Source organism: Oncorhynchus keta, chromosome 20, assembly GCF_023373465.1.
Source record: "Oncorhynchus keta strain PuntledgeMale-10-30-2019 chromosome 20, Oket_V2, whole genome shotgun sequence".
Lineage (NCBI taxonomy): Eukaryota > Metazoa > Chordata > Actinopteri > Salmoniformes > Salmonidae > Oncorhynchus > Oncorhynchus keta.
This window is the reverse complement of record NC_068440.1, coordinates 18,138,568-18,154,528: the sequence shown is the minus strand read 5'-3', so window position 1 is coordinate 18,154,528 and position 15,961 is coordinate 18,138,568. Positions and strand designations below refer to the sequence as shown.

General features: G+C 43.2%; 1 protein-coding gene across 2 annotated transcripts in view; it reads right to left on the bottom strand.

Annotated features, from left to right (window-relative positions):
- Positions 1-10,398: 10,398 nt before the first annotated feature.
- The window catches only part of LOC118399495 (ubiquitin-conjugating enzyme E2 E2-like), a 62,343-nt gene continuing 56,780 nt past the window's right edge, over positions 10,399-15,961 (bottom strand). For both annotated transcript variants that reach the window (XM_052472206.1, XM_052472205.1), the window contains exons 5-6: positions 14,867-15,014; positions 10,399-10,825 (exon numbers count right to left, since the gene is read on the bottom strand). In XM_052472206.1, coding sequence (XP_052328166.1) covers positions 10,728-10,825; positions 14,867-15,014 — 246 coding nt within the window. In that variant the 3' untranslated portion in view covers positions 10,399-10,727. The remainder of the gene's footprint in view (positions 10,826-14,866; positions 15,015-15,961) is intronic.

Here is a 15,961-nt window from a genome sequence, read left to right as displayed (position 1 = left end):
AGCCAGAAATCTTGTTTGTAGGTGACCAAATACTTATTTTCCACCATAATTTGCAAATAAATTCATTATAAATCCTAAAATGTGATTTTCTGGATTTTTTTCTAATTTTGTCTGTCATAGTTGAAGTGTACCTATGATGAAAATTAGAGGCCTCTCTCATGTTTTTAAGTGGGAGAACGTGCACAATTGGTGGCTGACTAAATCCTTATTTGCTAGTGGGAGGAGCTATAGGACGGGCTCATTGTAATGGCTGGAATGGAACAGAGTCAAACGTGATTTCCATATCTTTGATGCTTTTGATACCGTTCCATTTATTCCGTTCCAGCCATTACAATGAGCTTGTCACCCTATAGCTCCTCCGACCAGCCTCCTCTGATATAATGTAATGTGCTCATCAATACATAATTAAAAAGTTAAGTTACCAGACACTCCCAATAATCAGCAGAGGGTGACAGAGAGAGATGATATGTTCTTATCTCTTCTTTATGATGGTCATATTAGGTTACATTAAGTTTCCTGCATGCCAAAGCATTCCTTCCAAATTGTCTCCCATCCTCTTATTGCAGGTAGCAATGGGCCATGTAGGCTAATGGATAACTGAGCGAAGACGCTAACTTACAGGTACATGTAGGCTACTGTTTTGGACAGTCAGAACTCACCTGGTGGAGTGGCTTCACCACATGGGATGGCTTCTTCAATGTGATGATGGCAGACCACAGGAGATTGTCCTTTCTACCTGCATTGCTTGCTGTTTGGGGTTTTAGGCTGGGTTTCTGTATAGCACTTTGTGACATCAGCTTATTTAAGTACATTTGATTTATTGATGGTCCATACAAAGTCCACTTAACTACATTTTGAATGTATACACATGACCAATATTGGCCTTAAAGGGTTCATTTGAGTGCAGTAGGCTACAGGGCAAACAGTCAACCTCTCCAGTCAGATGGTCTGATTGAGCCTACCCTTAAACCATTGACCAGCATCACCAACCTGTGGGATTTACTGACCTCAAATTAGGAATAACACACCATATCGGCAGCCAGTCCCTCAGAAAAGGTTGAGATATTAGATATGGATTATATTATAAATTGGGTGGTTCGAGACCTGAATGCTGATTGGCTGACAGCCATCAGACCGTATATCATGGGCTCTAATTAAATTGGTAACCAGGCGCTTTCATTTATTGACTTCTGTAACCGTAAAAGCCTTGGTTTCATGCATGTTAACATTAGAAGCCTCCTCCCTAAGTTTATTTTATTCACTGCCTTAGCACACTCTGCCAACCCGGATGTCCTAGCCATGTCGGAATCCAAAAACAATCAAATGTCCATCCCTAACTATAACATGTTCCGACAAGATAGAACTGCCAAAGGGAGCGGAGTTTCAGTCTACCGCAGAGATAGCCTGCAGAGTTCTGTCTTACTATCCAGGTCTGTGCCCAAACAATTTGAGCTTCTACTTTTAAAAATCCACCTTTTCAGAAACAAGTCTGTCACTGTTGCCGCTTGCTATAGACCACCTTCTGCCCCCGTCTGTGCCCTGGGCACCATATGTGAATTGATTGCCCCCCCATCTATCTTCAGAGCTCGTGCTGTTAGGTGACCTATACTGTGACATGCTTAACACCCCGGCCTTCCTACAATCTAAGCTTGATGCCCTCAATCTCACACAAATGATCAATGAACCTACCAGTTACAACCCCAAATCTGTAAACACGGGTACCCTCATAGATATCATCCTAACCAACCTGCCCTCTAAATACACCTCTGCTGTCTTCAACCAGGATTTCAGCGATCACCCCTCATCATAGTCAAACGCTCCCTAAAACACTTCAGCGAGCAGGCCTTTATAATCGACCTGGCCCGGGTGTCCTGGAACGATATTGATCTCATTCCGTCAGTAGAGGATGCCTGGTTATTCTTTAAAAGTGCTTTCCTCACCATCTTAAATAAGCATGCCCCATTGAAGAAATGTAGAACCAGGAACAGATATAGCCCGTGGTTCACTCCAGACCTGATTGCCCTTGACCAGCACAAAAACATCCTGTGGCGTACTGAATTAGCATCGACTAGCCCCCGCGATATGCAACTTTTCAAGGAAGTTAGGAACCAATACACATAGGCAGTTAGGAAAGCAAAGGCTAGCTTTGTCAAACAGAAATTTGCATCCTGTAGCACAAACTCCAAAAGGTTTTGGGACACTGTAAAGTCCATGGAGAAAAAGAGCAAGCCTTTTTCTACGGCTGGCTATGCTTTCCACCTGGCCACCCCTACCCCGGTCCACAGCCCTGCAACCCCCACAGCAACTTGCCCAAGCATCCTCCATTTCTCCTTCACCCAAATCCAGATAACTGATGTTCTGAAAGAGCTGCAAATCATATCAGCCGGGCTAGATAATCTGGACCCTCTCTTTCTAAAATTATCCACCCCGAAATTGTTGCAAGCCCTATTACTAGCCTGTTCAACCTCTCTTTCCTATTGTCTGAGATCCCAAAAGACTGGAAAACTGCCACGGTCATCCCCCTCTTCAAACGGGGAGACACTCTAGACCCAAACTGCTACAGACCTACCTCTATCCTACCCTGCCTTTCTAAGGTCTTCGAAACCAAGTTAACAAACAGATCACTGACCATTTCAAATCCCACTGTAGATTCTCCGCTATGCAATCTGGTTTCCGAGCTGGTCGTGGATGCACCTCAGCCACGCTCAAGGTCCTAAACGATATCATAACCGCCATCAATAAGAGGCAATATTGTGCAGCTGTATTCTTGGACCTGGCCAAGGCTTTCAACTCTGTCAATTACCACATTCTTATCGGCAGACTCAACAGCCTTGGTTTCTTTAATGACTGCCTCGCTTGCCTGGTTCACCAACTACTTCTCAGACAGAGTTCAGTGTGTCAAATCAGAGGGCCTGTTGTCCGGACCTCTGGCAGTCTCTATGGGGGTGCCACAGGGTTCTTTTCTCTGTATACATCAATGATGTCGCCCTTGCTGCTGGTGACTCTCTGATCCACCTCTACGCAGACGACACCATTCTGTATTCTTCTGGCCCTTCTTTGGACACTGTGTTAACTAACCTCCAGACAAGCTTCAATGCCATACAACTCTCCTTCCGTGGCCTCCAACTGCTCTTAAATGCGAGTAAAACTAAATGCACGCTCTTCAACCGATCGTTGCACACACCTGCCCACTCGTCCAGCATCACTACTCTGGACAGACTTCAAATACCTAGGTGTCTGGTTAGACTGTAAACTCTCCTTCCAGACTCACATTAAGCATCTCCAATCCAAAATTAAATCTAGAATAGGCTTCCTATTTCGCAACAAAGCATCCTTCACTCATGCTGCCAAACATACCCTAGGTAAAACTGACCATCCTACCGATCCTTGACTTCGGTGATGTCATTTACAAAATAGCCTCCAACACTCTACTCAGCAAATTGGATGCAGTCTATCACAGTGCCATCCATTTTGTCACCAAAGCTCCATATACTACCTACCACTGCGACCTGTATGCTCTTGTTGGCTGGCCCTCGCTTCATATTCGTCGCGAAACCCACTGGCTCCAGGTCATTTACAAGTCTTTGCTAGGTAAAGCCCCGCCTTACCTCAGCTCACTGGTCACCATAACAGCACCCACCCGTAGCACGAGCTCCAGCAGGTATATTTCACTGGTCACCCCCAATGCCAATTCCTCCTTCAGCCGCCTTTCCTTCCAGTTCTCTGCTACCAATGACTGGAATGAACTGCAAAAATCACTGAAGCTGGAGACATATCTCCCTCACTAGCTTTAAGAATCAACTGTTAGAGCAGCTCACAGATCACTGCGCCTGAACATAGCCCATCTGTAAATAGCCCACCCAACTACCTCATCCTCATACTGTTATTTGATTTATTTTGCTCCTTTGCACCCCAGTATCTCTACTTGCACGCTCATCTTCTGCACATCTATCACTTCAGTGTTTAATTGCTTTATTGTAATTACTATATAATTATTTCTCCACTATGGCCTATTTATTGCCTTTACCTCCCTTATCCTACCTCATTTGCACACAGTGTATATATACTTTTTTGTATTGTATTATTGACTGTATGTTTGTTTTATTCCATGTGTAACTCTGTGTTATTGTTTGTGTCGAACTGCTTTGCTTCATCTTTGCCAGGTCGCAGTTGTAAATGCGAACTTGTTCTCAACTAGCCTACCTGGTTAAATTAAGGTGGGAAAAAAACAGTTTATAATAGCAATAAGGCACCTCTGGGGTTTGTGATATATGGCCAATATACCATGGCTCTACTCGTGTTGCGTCGTGCATAAGAATAGCCCTTAGCAGTGGTATATTGGCCATATACCACACCTCCTCAGGCCTTAGTGCTTAATTGACCACTCCATTTTCAATAGTTTAGTCATTTTGTAGACGAGAGACTTGTTGAGTCTTTATCTACAGTTTCCCCCTGCCCTGGTCTCTTAAGACGAGCTGGGGGTGGAGAAGGTTGAGGAATAGAACAAGGGAGGTTGTGAGACTCTGATGCACCAGAAACAACCATCTTTTTTCTTCTCACTGTGAAGTAGAAATGGAGAGGTGGAGTCCCCCCTTCCAGTCCCCCCTTCCATTTCCTGCCTGGCAACAACAATTCCATCCCTCTGCTGGTGTCTCTCCTCTTTGCCTGATAGGAATCAGGGTCCAACCTACACCAAATAATTTATGGCTGCACAACACAGAATTGTAAGGCCTGACTCCACTCCTCTCAACTCTGGCTTTGAAAAGGCAATGATTCTACTAATTCATCCTGGATCAGTTCTCTTCTCACCACTAATGCTCAACAGTCTCTCTAGAGAGGGCTGAGCAATCCATGTGCCAGAGGGACGATGTGGTGCTGGTTTATGTTGCAATAGGCCTACAATGACTGAGGCCATTGACGTAATTTGCAATAAGAAGCAGCATTGCTGCCTAATTAATAATGAACTCTTAACTAATGAATCATTTTCACAAAACAAGACTCCACAAAGCTCAAAACCAAACATTTAATTTGGAATGTTCCTTTCATGACAGCCTGACACACATTAGGAGTGAAGGCATGCATCCAGATGTTGAGGCTCAACATACTGTCTATGTTCTGTTCCATTGCAGGGGGTGTCCTACATTTTAATACTGGAATATTAGGAACTAAACTGTGGTAGTTCTAATGGCCGGAACTCAGAACTGTAGAATTACAGAATGGAATCTCTGGAACTGGAACGGTCACTGTGAATAGACAGGGGACAATATGAGAGTTCTTTACGTGAACATACAGTAAGTAGCTTTAACTTTCATCACTGATCATAAAAAGGAAATGTTCTTGAAAATGGAGCTTTAAAACGTGACATGAGAAAATAATAAACCGTCTAAAATGGGTGTATTATATTTTATGAAATGTTTTACAATACAAAAACATACACATACAAAACGACAATATACAGACATACAGAAACATTCACACCATCACCCCTGCCCAGACTCACCTGCTCTCACCCCTATCTCCAACGCCCGCATCACTCTCCACCACATGGCCTCAAACTGCACACGTTTTGTTCTCTCCATCCCCCACACACTTTCAACATTTAGATAAAGCATTTGACCTTTCCATTGTGTTAACGATGGAGGATTGGTTGATTTACAGTTTTTACACTTACATTTTCTCTAAATGATTGACGAGAAAAGTATCGTCCGACCCATTGGGTATACATTTACATTTTAGTCATTTAGCAGATGCTCTTATCCAGAGTGTTCATCTTAAGATAGCTAGGTGGGACAACATATCACAGGCATAATAAGTACACTTTCCCTTAAAGTAGCTATCAGCAGAATCAGAGCAAGAAGGGACGGGGGGGGTCAAGTGTTGGTTCAGGTTTTTTTGTTTGTTGAGGGGGTTTATTTGAAGAGATATTGGAGAGATATTGGATTTCAAGTGCTTTCAGAAGATGGGCTGGGACTCTGCTGTCCTAGCTTCAAGGGGAGCTGGTTCCACCATTGTGGTACCAAGGTTGAAAACCAGGCTTGCTGTAGTGTGCTGGATAAATTGCAAGGGTTTGATGGCACAAGCTGGGAGCCCAGCCAATAGCGAATTGTTGTTGTCCAGACAAGAGATGACAAGTGCCTGGATTAGGACCTGCATCTCTTCCTGTGTGAGGTAGGTTTGTACTCTACAGATGTTGCAGAGCATGAACCTGCAGGAGCGAGTCACTGCTTTGATGTTTGCAGAGAATGACAAGCTGTTGTCCAGGGTCACACCAAGGTTCTTTGCACTATGGGAGGGCGACACTGTGGAGTTGTCAACCGTGATGGAGAGGTCTTTGAATGGGCAGGCCTTTCCTGGGCGGATGAGCAGCTGTCTTGTCGAGGTTGAGCTTGAGGTGGTGGGCCGACATCCAAGCTGAGATATCTGCCAGGCAGGCAGAGATGCGTGTCGCCACCTGGGTGTCAGATGGGGGGGGATAAATGTAGTTGTGTCATCCGCATAGCAATGATAGGAGAAACCATGTGAGGATATGACGGAGCCGAGTGGCTTGGTGTATAGAGAGAAGAGGGCCAAGAACCGAGCCCTGGCGGACACAAGTAGTGAAAGTACATGGTGCAGATACAGATCCTCTCCATGTCACCTGGTAGGAGTGACCTGCCAGGTAGGATGCTATCCAAGAGAATGCAAAGCCTGAGACACCCAGCCCTGAGAAGGTGGAGAGGAGGATGTGATAGTTTACGGTGTTGAAGGCAGCGGATAGATCTAGGAGGATGAGAACAGAGGAAAGAGAGTCAGCTTTGGCAGTGCGGAGAGCCTCCGTAACACAGAGAAGAGCAGACTCAGTTGACTGACCTGTCTTGAACAACTGATTAGAGTCAAGAAGATTGTTCTGAGAGAGATAACGAGAAAGTTGATCAGAGATAGCAAGCTCAAGTGTTTGGTAAATAAAAGAAAGAAGGTCTATAGTTCTTGACGTCAGATGAGTCGAGTGTTGGTTTCTTGAGGAGGGACTCAGCCATTTTGGAGGGAACGTAGCCAGTGGTCAGGGATGAATTGATGAGGGAAGTGAGGAATGGGAGAAGGTCTCCAGAGTCTGGAGGAGGGGAAGGGGTCAAGCGGGCAGGTTGTCGGGTGGCCAGACCTCACTAGTCGCAGTATTTCATCTGGAGGGGAGAAAGAGGTCAAGGCGTAGGGTAGTTATGTGTGAGTGGGAACAGAGGACACAATAAGCTGAGTGAATGAGGAGCGGATATCGTCAACCTTCTTTTCAAATTGATTGACAAAGTCATCCGCAGAAAGGGAGGGGGAGGGGTGGAAGATTAAGGAGGGAGGAGAAGGTGGAAAAGATTTTCCTAAGGTTAGAGGTAGCATCTTGAAATTTAGAATGATAGAAAGTGGCTTTAGCAGGGGATACAGAGGAAGAGAAGGTAGAGAGGAGGGAATGAAAGGATGATAGGTCTTCCGGAAGTTTAGTTTTCCCGCCATTTTCGCTCAGCTGCTCAGCTGAGTTGGAGGGGACTGGGAAAGGGTGAGGTCAAGCGTACTGCCTGCCCTGTGAGTTGGAGGGGACTGGGAAAGGGTGAGGTGAAAATAGGCAAGTAGGGGAAAGAGAGAGTTGGAAATAAATTAATCAATGTTGGAAATTATGAAGAGCGGTGAGCCATCGTCAGGAAATTAACTTATCATGGTGTCAAGCTCATTGAGGAACTCTCCAAGGGCACCTGGTGGGTGATAGATGACAACAATGTTAAGCTTGAGTGGATAAGTGACAGTGACAGCATGGAATTCAAATGAGGAGAAAGACAGGTGATAGAGGGAGAAAAGAGGAATTTTCCAGTTAGGAGAAATAAGTAGACCTGTGCCACCACTGTGACCAGAGAGAAAACATAGTCAGATGAAGAAAGAGCATCTGGAGTGGCCGTATTCTCAGGGGTGATCCACATCTCCGTCAGGGCCAAAAAGTAAAGGTACTGAAGGGCATCATAGACTGAGATGAACTCTGTGTTCTTCACTGCAGACGTTGAAAGAGACCCAGAATTCCACATGGGTTGTGCGCGCACGGTACACTAAATTAATAGGTTTGCAGCCAAGTGGTGGGGGTGCCTATAAAGCCTACAGGGTGAGGAGCGAACAGGTATAGAAAACACACACAGAGAACATCAGAATATAACTAGGTATGATACTGAAGTGAGAGAGTGGTGTGGAGTCTTCCTCTCTCCTTCCTCGAACAACTCTGCAGAACTCGGCAGAACCGTCTCACTGCACCCCCATATGCCATATCTTGAAATATGCAGACAGACGGATTGAAAGTATATTTGCATTGTAATACTTGTAACAGCCAACCTTCTGTGTCCATAACTTTTGGACTTTATAGCGTTCCCAGAAGGCATGGATTATTGAGTCATTGTTAGTTTTACATTTAATCTGTGAATTTTGTCCCTTGTATAGAATTTATTACGCAAGTCTTGGTTCCAATCGTTGAAACATTTTTCTAAGTGTCATAGGATAGACTTTCTGCAAGGTTTTGAATATCTTACCAATCATATGATCATCCTTTTATGGCTCAAATAGGATCCCCTCAAGATTGCTGTGAAATCCAAAAGATTTCAAATAGAAATGAAGGTGCACGTATTTGAACATATTTACATTGGTCAGTACAAAATTGGTTTTAAATTTCAAGGAAATACTGTAAATGTATTTTCTGATTACCAATTAATTTACTGTTTCTATGCCTTTAGTTTTTCATGTGGATCAATTTGAAATCGGTAAATTCTGAAAAGCTATCCTAGGATTGTTCCATAGCGTTGTGTTTTTAGGGAGTGATATTTGTGAGTGAGTGATGTTTCATTTTCTTCCATATTGTTATAATGTTCCTAACTAGAAAGTTGTTAATGTTCTTAGATTTATCCTTTGAAAATAAAGATGTAAAAATATTATGGGAAGGAGCATGCGTATCTTCAATATGTACCCATTGTTCCTCTTTAGTGCATTTAATAATATTCATATTTGAATGACCATAGAACAGCAGTAAATATTATTGATTTTTGCATTCAAATCAACATGGTTAACTCAGTGAAGAGGACCCCCAGTGAACACATTAGCAACAGATTAGCCAAGCTAGAATTAACATTACAACCAGTGTTTAATTGAGTATTCAATAAGTATGTATTCTCACAAGGCAAATGTACAGCAAACAACTGCCAGCTGGCCAGCACCACAGGAGGTGAGCAGTAAGACCAGCTACACACAGATCCAGACAGCCTTACTGTCATGTCAATAACTTCTTGGGGCAGAAAAATAACATCAAATGATTAATCATAGAATAAAGTCCACTCTGCATTTGTAGACACTAATTCTGCAGACAGGCTTAAATTGAAGCTGGCCTCTTAAACAACACTTAATAGAATGCATGGAGTATTTAATGCATGGGCTCTAGAATGCATGGAGTCTTTAATGCATGGGCTCTAGAATGCATGGAGTCTTTAATGCATGGAGTCTTTAATGCATGGGCTCTAGAATGCATGGAGTCTTTAATGCATGGGCTCTAGAATGCATGGAGTCTTTAATGCATGGGCTCTAGAATGCATGGAGTTTTTAATGCATGGGCTCTAGAATGCATGGAGTCTTTAATGCATGGGCTCTAGAATGCATGGAGTCTTTAATGCATGGGCTCTAGAATGCATGGGGTCTTTAATGCATGGGCTCTAGAATGCATGGGGTCTAATGCATGAGCTCTAGAATGCATGGAGTCTTTAATGCATGGGCTCTAGAATGCATGGAGTCTTTAATGCATGGGCTCTAGAATGCATGGGGTCTTTAATGCATGGGCTCTAGAATGCATGGAGTCTTTAATGCATGGGCTCTAGAATGCATGGAGTCTTTAATGCATGGGCTCTAGAATGCATGGGCTCTAGAATGCATGGGCTCTAGAATGCATGGAGTCTTTAATGCATGGGCTCTAGAATGCATGGGCTCTAGAATGCATGGGGTCTTTAATGCATGAGCTCTAGAATGCATGGACTAGAATGCTCTAGAATAGAATACATTTTTCATCAATCACATAAAGGGTCTAGTATTAAAAAAAACTAATGATAATGCATATAAAAAAAGCAATAAACGATGTAATAATACGAACAACAACAAGAATAACAGTATTAAAGCTTTCATGACCATATCAACATTCGGTGTATTGGAAAGAAATTCCCAATATACTCTTTGTATAAAAAAAAGAAGTGATCAAGTGTCTGCATGGGACAAATAACAGTTCATGTTGTCAGAGGAGGGTTGGGTGTGCCATGTGTTTGATACCATTCACTCAGTTCCAGCCATTACTATGAGTCCGTACTCCCCAATGAAGGTGCCATCTGTGATGAGGAAAGGGGGGATCAGGTCAGGTGGGTGTGCTTCCACAGATTTGGGGCTCAGAGTGGGGGGGCAAGTAGCTTGGTCCCAAATCTGTTTGTGCTGTATAGCCAAATACTATTGGTCTAACTGTAAGTCGCTCTGGATAAGAGCGTCTGCTAAATGACTTAAATGTCAATGTAATTCATCATTGTCATACCAAACACACCAATAATTCATTGTTTGGCATGCGATGACTATAGGAGTTGGCTATACAACACAACCAGATCTGGGGCCAGGCTAGGGGCGGAGGGGTGAGGGGTCGGTGTGCTCCACAGATTTTGGGCGGTGGGTCTGGGAGGGGGACAGTGGAGGTCCTTGCTGTCAGACTATGTGGCGTATCTCTTGGTCCACTGTTTGGCTATCCTGTCGTGCTCTGGTCTGTTGGTTGTGTACTGGGTGGCGATGCTTCCTACCAGAGGGTCAGCTGTGAGGAGGGAGAACAACATGGATGACATTTTAACCACCATTAAATCACGTCCCATCACATCCATTGGTTGTTTGTTTACAGTCAAACTCTCACCCCAACTATTCAGATAAACAATTTGCTTACATTAACTATGATTTTTACAGACTACCTTGATACCTTTAACATCTTAAATGGAAAAACCCATGAATTATTTTCCATGTCGTGAAGCCCAGTTCTTCTCAAGTAGGACGCTATAATTATATGCCATACAAAATAGCAGACACTTTTACAGACATCATGTGAATCAAGTGTTCACAGCAGGCTTGACTAGTACTACAGGAAAGGTGGGTGAAGCAAAATGACAGAGACATATTCCCTTTACAGCACATCACAGTGACACACTCTGATCAGGGGTGTATTCAGGGATGTGCAACCATAGAAATAGAATGAATATAATGGGCGTGGAAGCTCTAAACCTGGCAATCTGACTGGTAAACTCACAGGTACACTCACAATGCCTGCCTGGTATTGTGATGCAATCATTTCCATGGTCTTTTGGAATGTTCTATCAACTGATTCTAAATGACGTGGCTCATGCAATGGAATGTATTTTTTGTAATGTCAGTTGAGTTGATTCAACAAATCACAGCACAAATTGAAGGGTACACTTCCTGCATTTACTTCCTGGTATGGGTACACTCCGAATGGCTGCCATTCCACCCATTATACCATCATTTGATTTGATTTTATTAGGATCTCTTTTAGTCCCCATTTGGACTAATCTTCCAAGAGTCCTTAACATTAAAATACAATTTATAATACAAACACACTTTCACATATAACACACTATTAAACAATACATAATACACTTGCATAATGACTCAATAAATACTCAATCTAAAAAAATATTGATTCTTCATCTACTATAGTCCCACAACATTTCTATATACTATATTTAAATTGTTTTAAAATAATGTTTAAATGTATATATTGAAAGGTTTCTAGTTTGCTCAGTTAATTTATTCCATTTCTTTATTGCTCTAAATCGAAATGTTCTTTTGCCCATTTCTTTTTTCTGTCTTTTTTCTGTCTGGATAACGCATAGATGGTGGACAATCTATTCCTAGTATTTACGTAATGTCTGTCTCTTACCAACTGAATACCGTTGTAAATAGAACTTGGCCGTTTTAAATGATGTATATTATAAAATAAAATAAGCATGGCTATTTAGACTTGGAGCCCACAGCGACAGCTCCAAACCCACTATGCAATGTGGGAAGGGGTCTGGGAGGGAGGGAGAGGGCCCCCCGAGGGGGGAGGAGGGGAAGTAATGACCAGACTGATGAGAACCCCCTGTGTATAGCCTCGTTATTGTTATTTTATTGTGTTACTTTTTATTACTCAATTTGGTGTTTTTCCCCCATTTTGTGAATTCTTGGTTGGTGAGCGGACCCCAGACCTCACAACCATAAAGGGCAATAGGTTCTAAAACTGATTTAAGTATTTTTTTGGCCAGATCCTAATTGGTATGTCAAAGTTTATGTTCCCTTCGATGGCATAGTTGGCCCTTCTTGCATTGTCTCTCAGATTGTTCACCTTTTGGAACACCATTATTCTTGTCTTACTGAGATTTACTGTCAGGGCCCAGGTTTGACAGTATCTGTGCAGAATATCTAGGTGCCGCTGTAGGCCCTGCTTGGTTGGAGACAGAAGCACCAGATCATCAGCAAACAGTAGACATTTGACTTCAGATTCTAGTAGGGTGAGGCCGGGTGCTGCAGACTGTTTTAGTGCCCTTGCTAATTCGTTGATATACATGTTGAAGAGGGTGGGGCTTAAGCTGCATCCCTGTCTCACCCCACGGCCTTGTGGAAAGAAATGTGTTTGTTTTTTGGCCATTTTAACTGCACACTTGTTTGTGTACATGGATTTTATAATGTCATATGCTTTTCCCCCAACACCACATTCCATCAAATTGTATAGCAGATCCAAAAGCCAAATTGAGTGAAATGCTTTTTTGAAGTCAACAAAGCATGAGAAAACTTTGCCTTTCTTTTGTTTGTCAATTAGGGTGTGCAGTGTGAATAGTTGGTCTGTCGTATGGTAACTTGGTAAAAAGCCAATTTGACATTTGCTCAGTACATAGTTTTCACTGAGGAAATGTACAGGTCTGCTGTTAATGTTAATGCAGAGGATTTCCCCAAGGTTGCTGTTGAAGCATTTCCCACAGTAGTTATTGGGGTCAAATTTGTCTCCACTTTTGTGGATTAGGGTTATCAGTCCTTCGTTCCAAATATTGGGGAAGATGCCAGAGCTAAAGATGATGTGAAAAGAGTTTAAGTATAGCCAATTGGAATTTGTTGTCTGTATATTTAATAATTTCATGTAGGATATCATCAACACCACCTTTTTGGATTGGAGGGTTTTGTATTTTGTCTTGTAGTTCATTCAATGTCATTGGAGAATCCAGTGGGTTCTGGTAGTTTTTAATAGCTGATTCTAAGATTTCTAATTGATCATGTATATGTTTATTCTTTGTTATAGAGCCAAAAAGATTTGAGAAGTGGTTTATCCACACATCTCCATTTTGAAAACTCTTTGCGTGGTTGTTTGTTTGTGTTCCAGAAGTGGTTAGATTATATGGATTATTCAATTACATCGAGATGATTTCTGATGTGCTGTTCCTTCTTTTTCCGTAGTGTATTTCTGTATTGTTTTAGGTGTAGACTCAGGTTTTCTGGGTCTCTGTGTTTGGTTGAATAGGTTTCTCAATTTCTTTCTTAGGTTTTTGCATTCTTCATCAAACCATTTGTCATTGTTCTTCATTTTCTTAGGTTGTCTGCTTGGAATCTTTTAATTTGATAGGGAATCTGAAAATGTCAAGTATACTGTTTAGGCTTTCTACTGCCAAGTTTACACCTTCACTATTACAGTGTAATGTTTTGTCCAGGAATTTGTCTAAAAGGGATTGAATTTGTTGTTGCCTAATTGTTTTTTGGTAGGTTTCTACACACTTTCCTCCCATCTATAGCATTTCTTAATATTGTGCAGCTCCTTTGGCTTTGATGCCTCATGATTGAGTATTGCTCTGTTCAGGTAGACTGTGATTTTATGGTGATCTGATGTGGTGTCAGTGGGCTGACTGTGAACGCTCTGAGAGACTCTGGGTTGAGGTCAGTGATAAAGTAGTCTACAGTACTACAGCCAAGGGATGAGCTGTAGGTGTATCTACCATAGGAGTCCTCTTGAAGCCTACCATTAACTATGTGCAGACCCAGCATGCGACAAAGCTGCAGGAGTTGTGACCCATTTTTGTTGGTTGTTTTGTCATCGTTGTGTCGAGGGGGGCATATTTGTGAGGGCATACTGTCACCTCCAGGTAGGTGTTTGTCCCCCTGTGTGGTGAGTGTCAGGTTCAGGCATTTAGGTCACCACAGACTAGTACATGTCCCTGGGCCTGGAAATTGTTGATCTCCCCCTCTAGGATGGAGAAGCTGTCCTAGTTAAAGTATGGGGATTCTATTGGGGGGATATAGGTAGCACACATGAGGACATTTTTCTCTGATGAGATCATTTCCTTATAAATTTCTCGCCAGATATAAAATGTTCCTGTTTTGACTAATTTAATAGAATGGGTTAGGTCTGCTCTATACCAGATTAGCATACCTACTGAGTCTCTTCCCTGTTTCACACCTGGTAGTTTGGTGGATGAGACTACCAGCTCTCTGTAACCTGGAGGGCAACCAGTGTCTGTATTTCCAATTTCTTTGATAAAGTCTTGGTTCCTGCTCTTTAGGTTAAAGGCAGATTACCTCAGACCTTGTAAATTCCAGGATGAGATAGTACTTTCTCTCTCGTGTGTTGTCTATCTCGTGTGTCGTGTCTCTCGTGTGTCATCTCTCACACGCGCTCTCTCTCTCTCTCTCAATTTCAATTTAATGGCTTTACTGGCATGGGAAACTTATGTTTACATTGCCAAACAAGTGAAATAGATAATAAAAGTGAGAGACACTTCTCTCGAGTCTCTCTGTCTGATTGGTTGATTGGGGTATCACTCACCAGGGTTGCAGTCAGTGAGCAGGGAGCAGATGGACAGCAGCACCTTGGAGATGGTGAGGGCGGGGCTCCAGTTGTCCTTCAGGATGTCCAGACAGATCACACCCTGACTGTTGATGTTACAGTGGTAGATCCTGGTACGGAACGTAACCTAGGAAACAACAAAGTACATCTATATCAATAAGGGGGTGCACCCTTCCACTGACTCACTCACTCACTCACTCACTCACTCACTCACTCACTCACTCACTCACTCACTCACTCACTCACTCACTCACAATCACTTAATGAGTGATTAACCATGCTGGCCTGCTTGTGGAAACTGTGCTCCAAAAAAGCTGCATAATCTCCCAGGCTATCCCAAGGTGTGGAGGGGACCTGCTGGTCTAGTCTGTGGTATTTGTGTACCCTGTTCCTTCCTTCCTTCCTGCCTGCCTGCCTGCCTGCCTGTCTGCCTGCCTGTCTGCCTGCCTGCCTGTCTGTCTGCCTGTCTGTCTGCCTGTCTGCCTGCCTGTCTGCCTGCCTGCCTGCCTGCCTGTCTGCCTGTCTGCCTGTGCCTGCCTGCCTGCCTGCCTGCCTGTCTGCCTGCCCGCCCGCCTGCCTGCCTGTCTGCCTGCCCGCCCGCCTGCCCGCCCAACCCAGCCCAGCGGGAGGTCTGTCTCTCAGATCAGCAGATATGTTTCCTTTAATCCTCAGTCAGCAGAGGGCAGAGAGAGAAGAAGAAAGGTAGAGAGTGTGACTGAGGGAGAGAGAGAGAGAGAGAGAGAAGAAGAAAGGTTAGAGATGACGACAGCCAGAGAGAAGCCACACATCCTGAGGCAATCACTAAACTAAACGGTCTCAGGGCTGATCCCCAATCAACACACCTGCATAGATTATTTTCTCAATAATCACTGAACAGAGCTCAGAGACGATATTCATCCGCACAGATTATTTTCTCAATAATCACTGAACAGAGCTCAGAGACGATATTCATCCGCACAGATTATTTTCTCAATAATCACTGAACACATAACATCACACTGGCATAACACAGTTTCTATACCGACTATTGTCAAACCAGACAGTCTTTCCTGAGACATTGTGCATTATACTGTA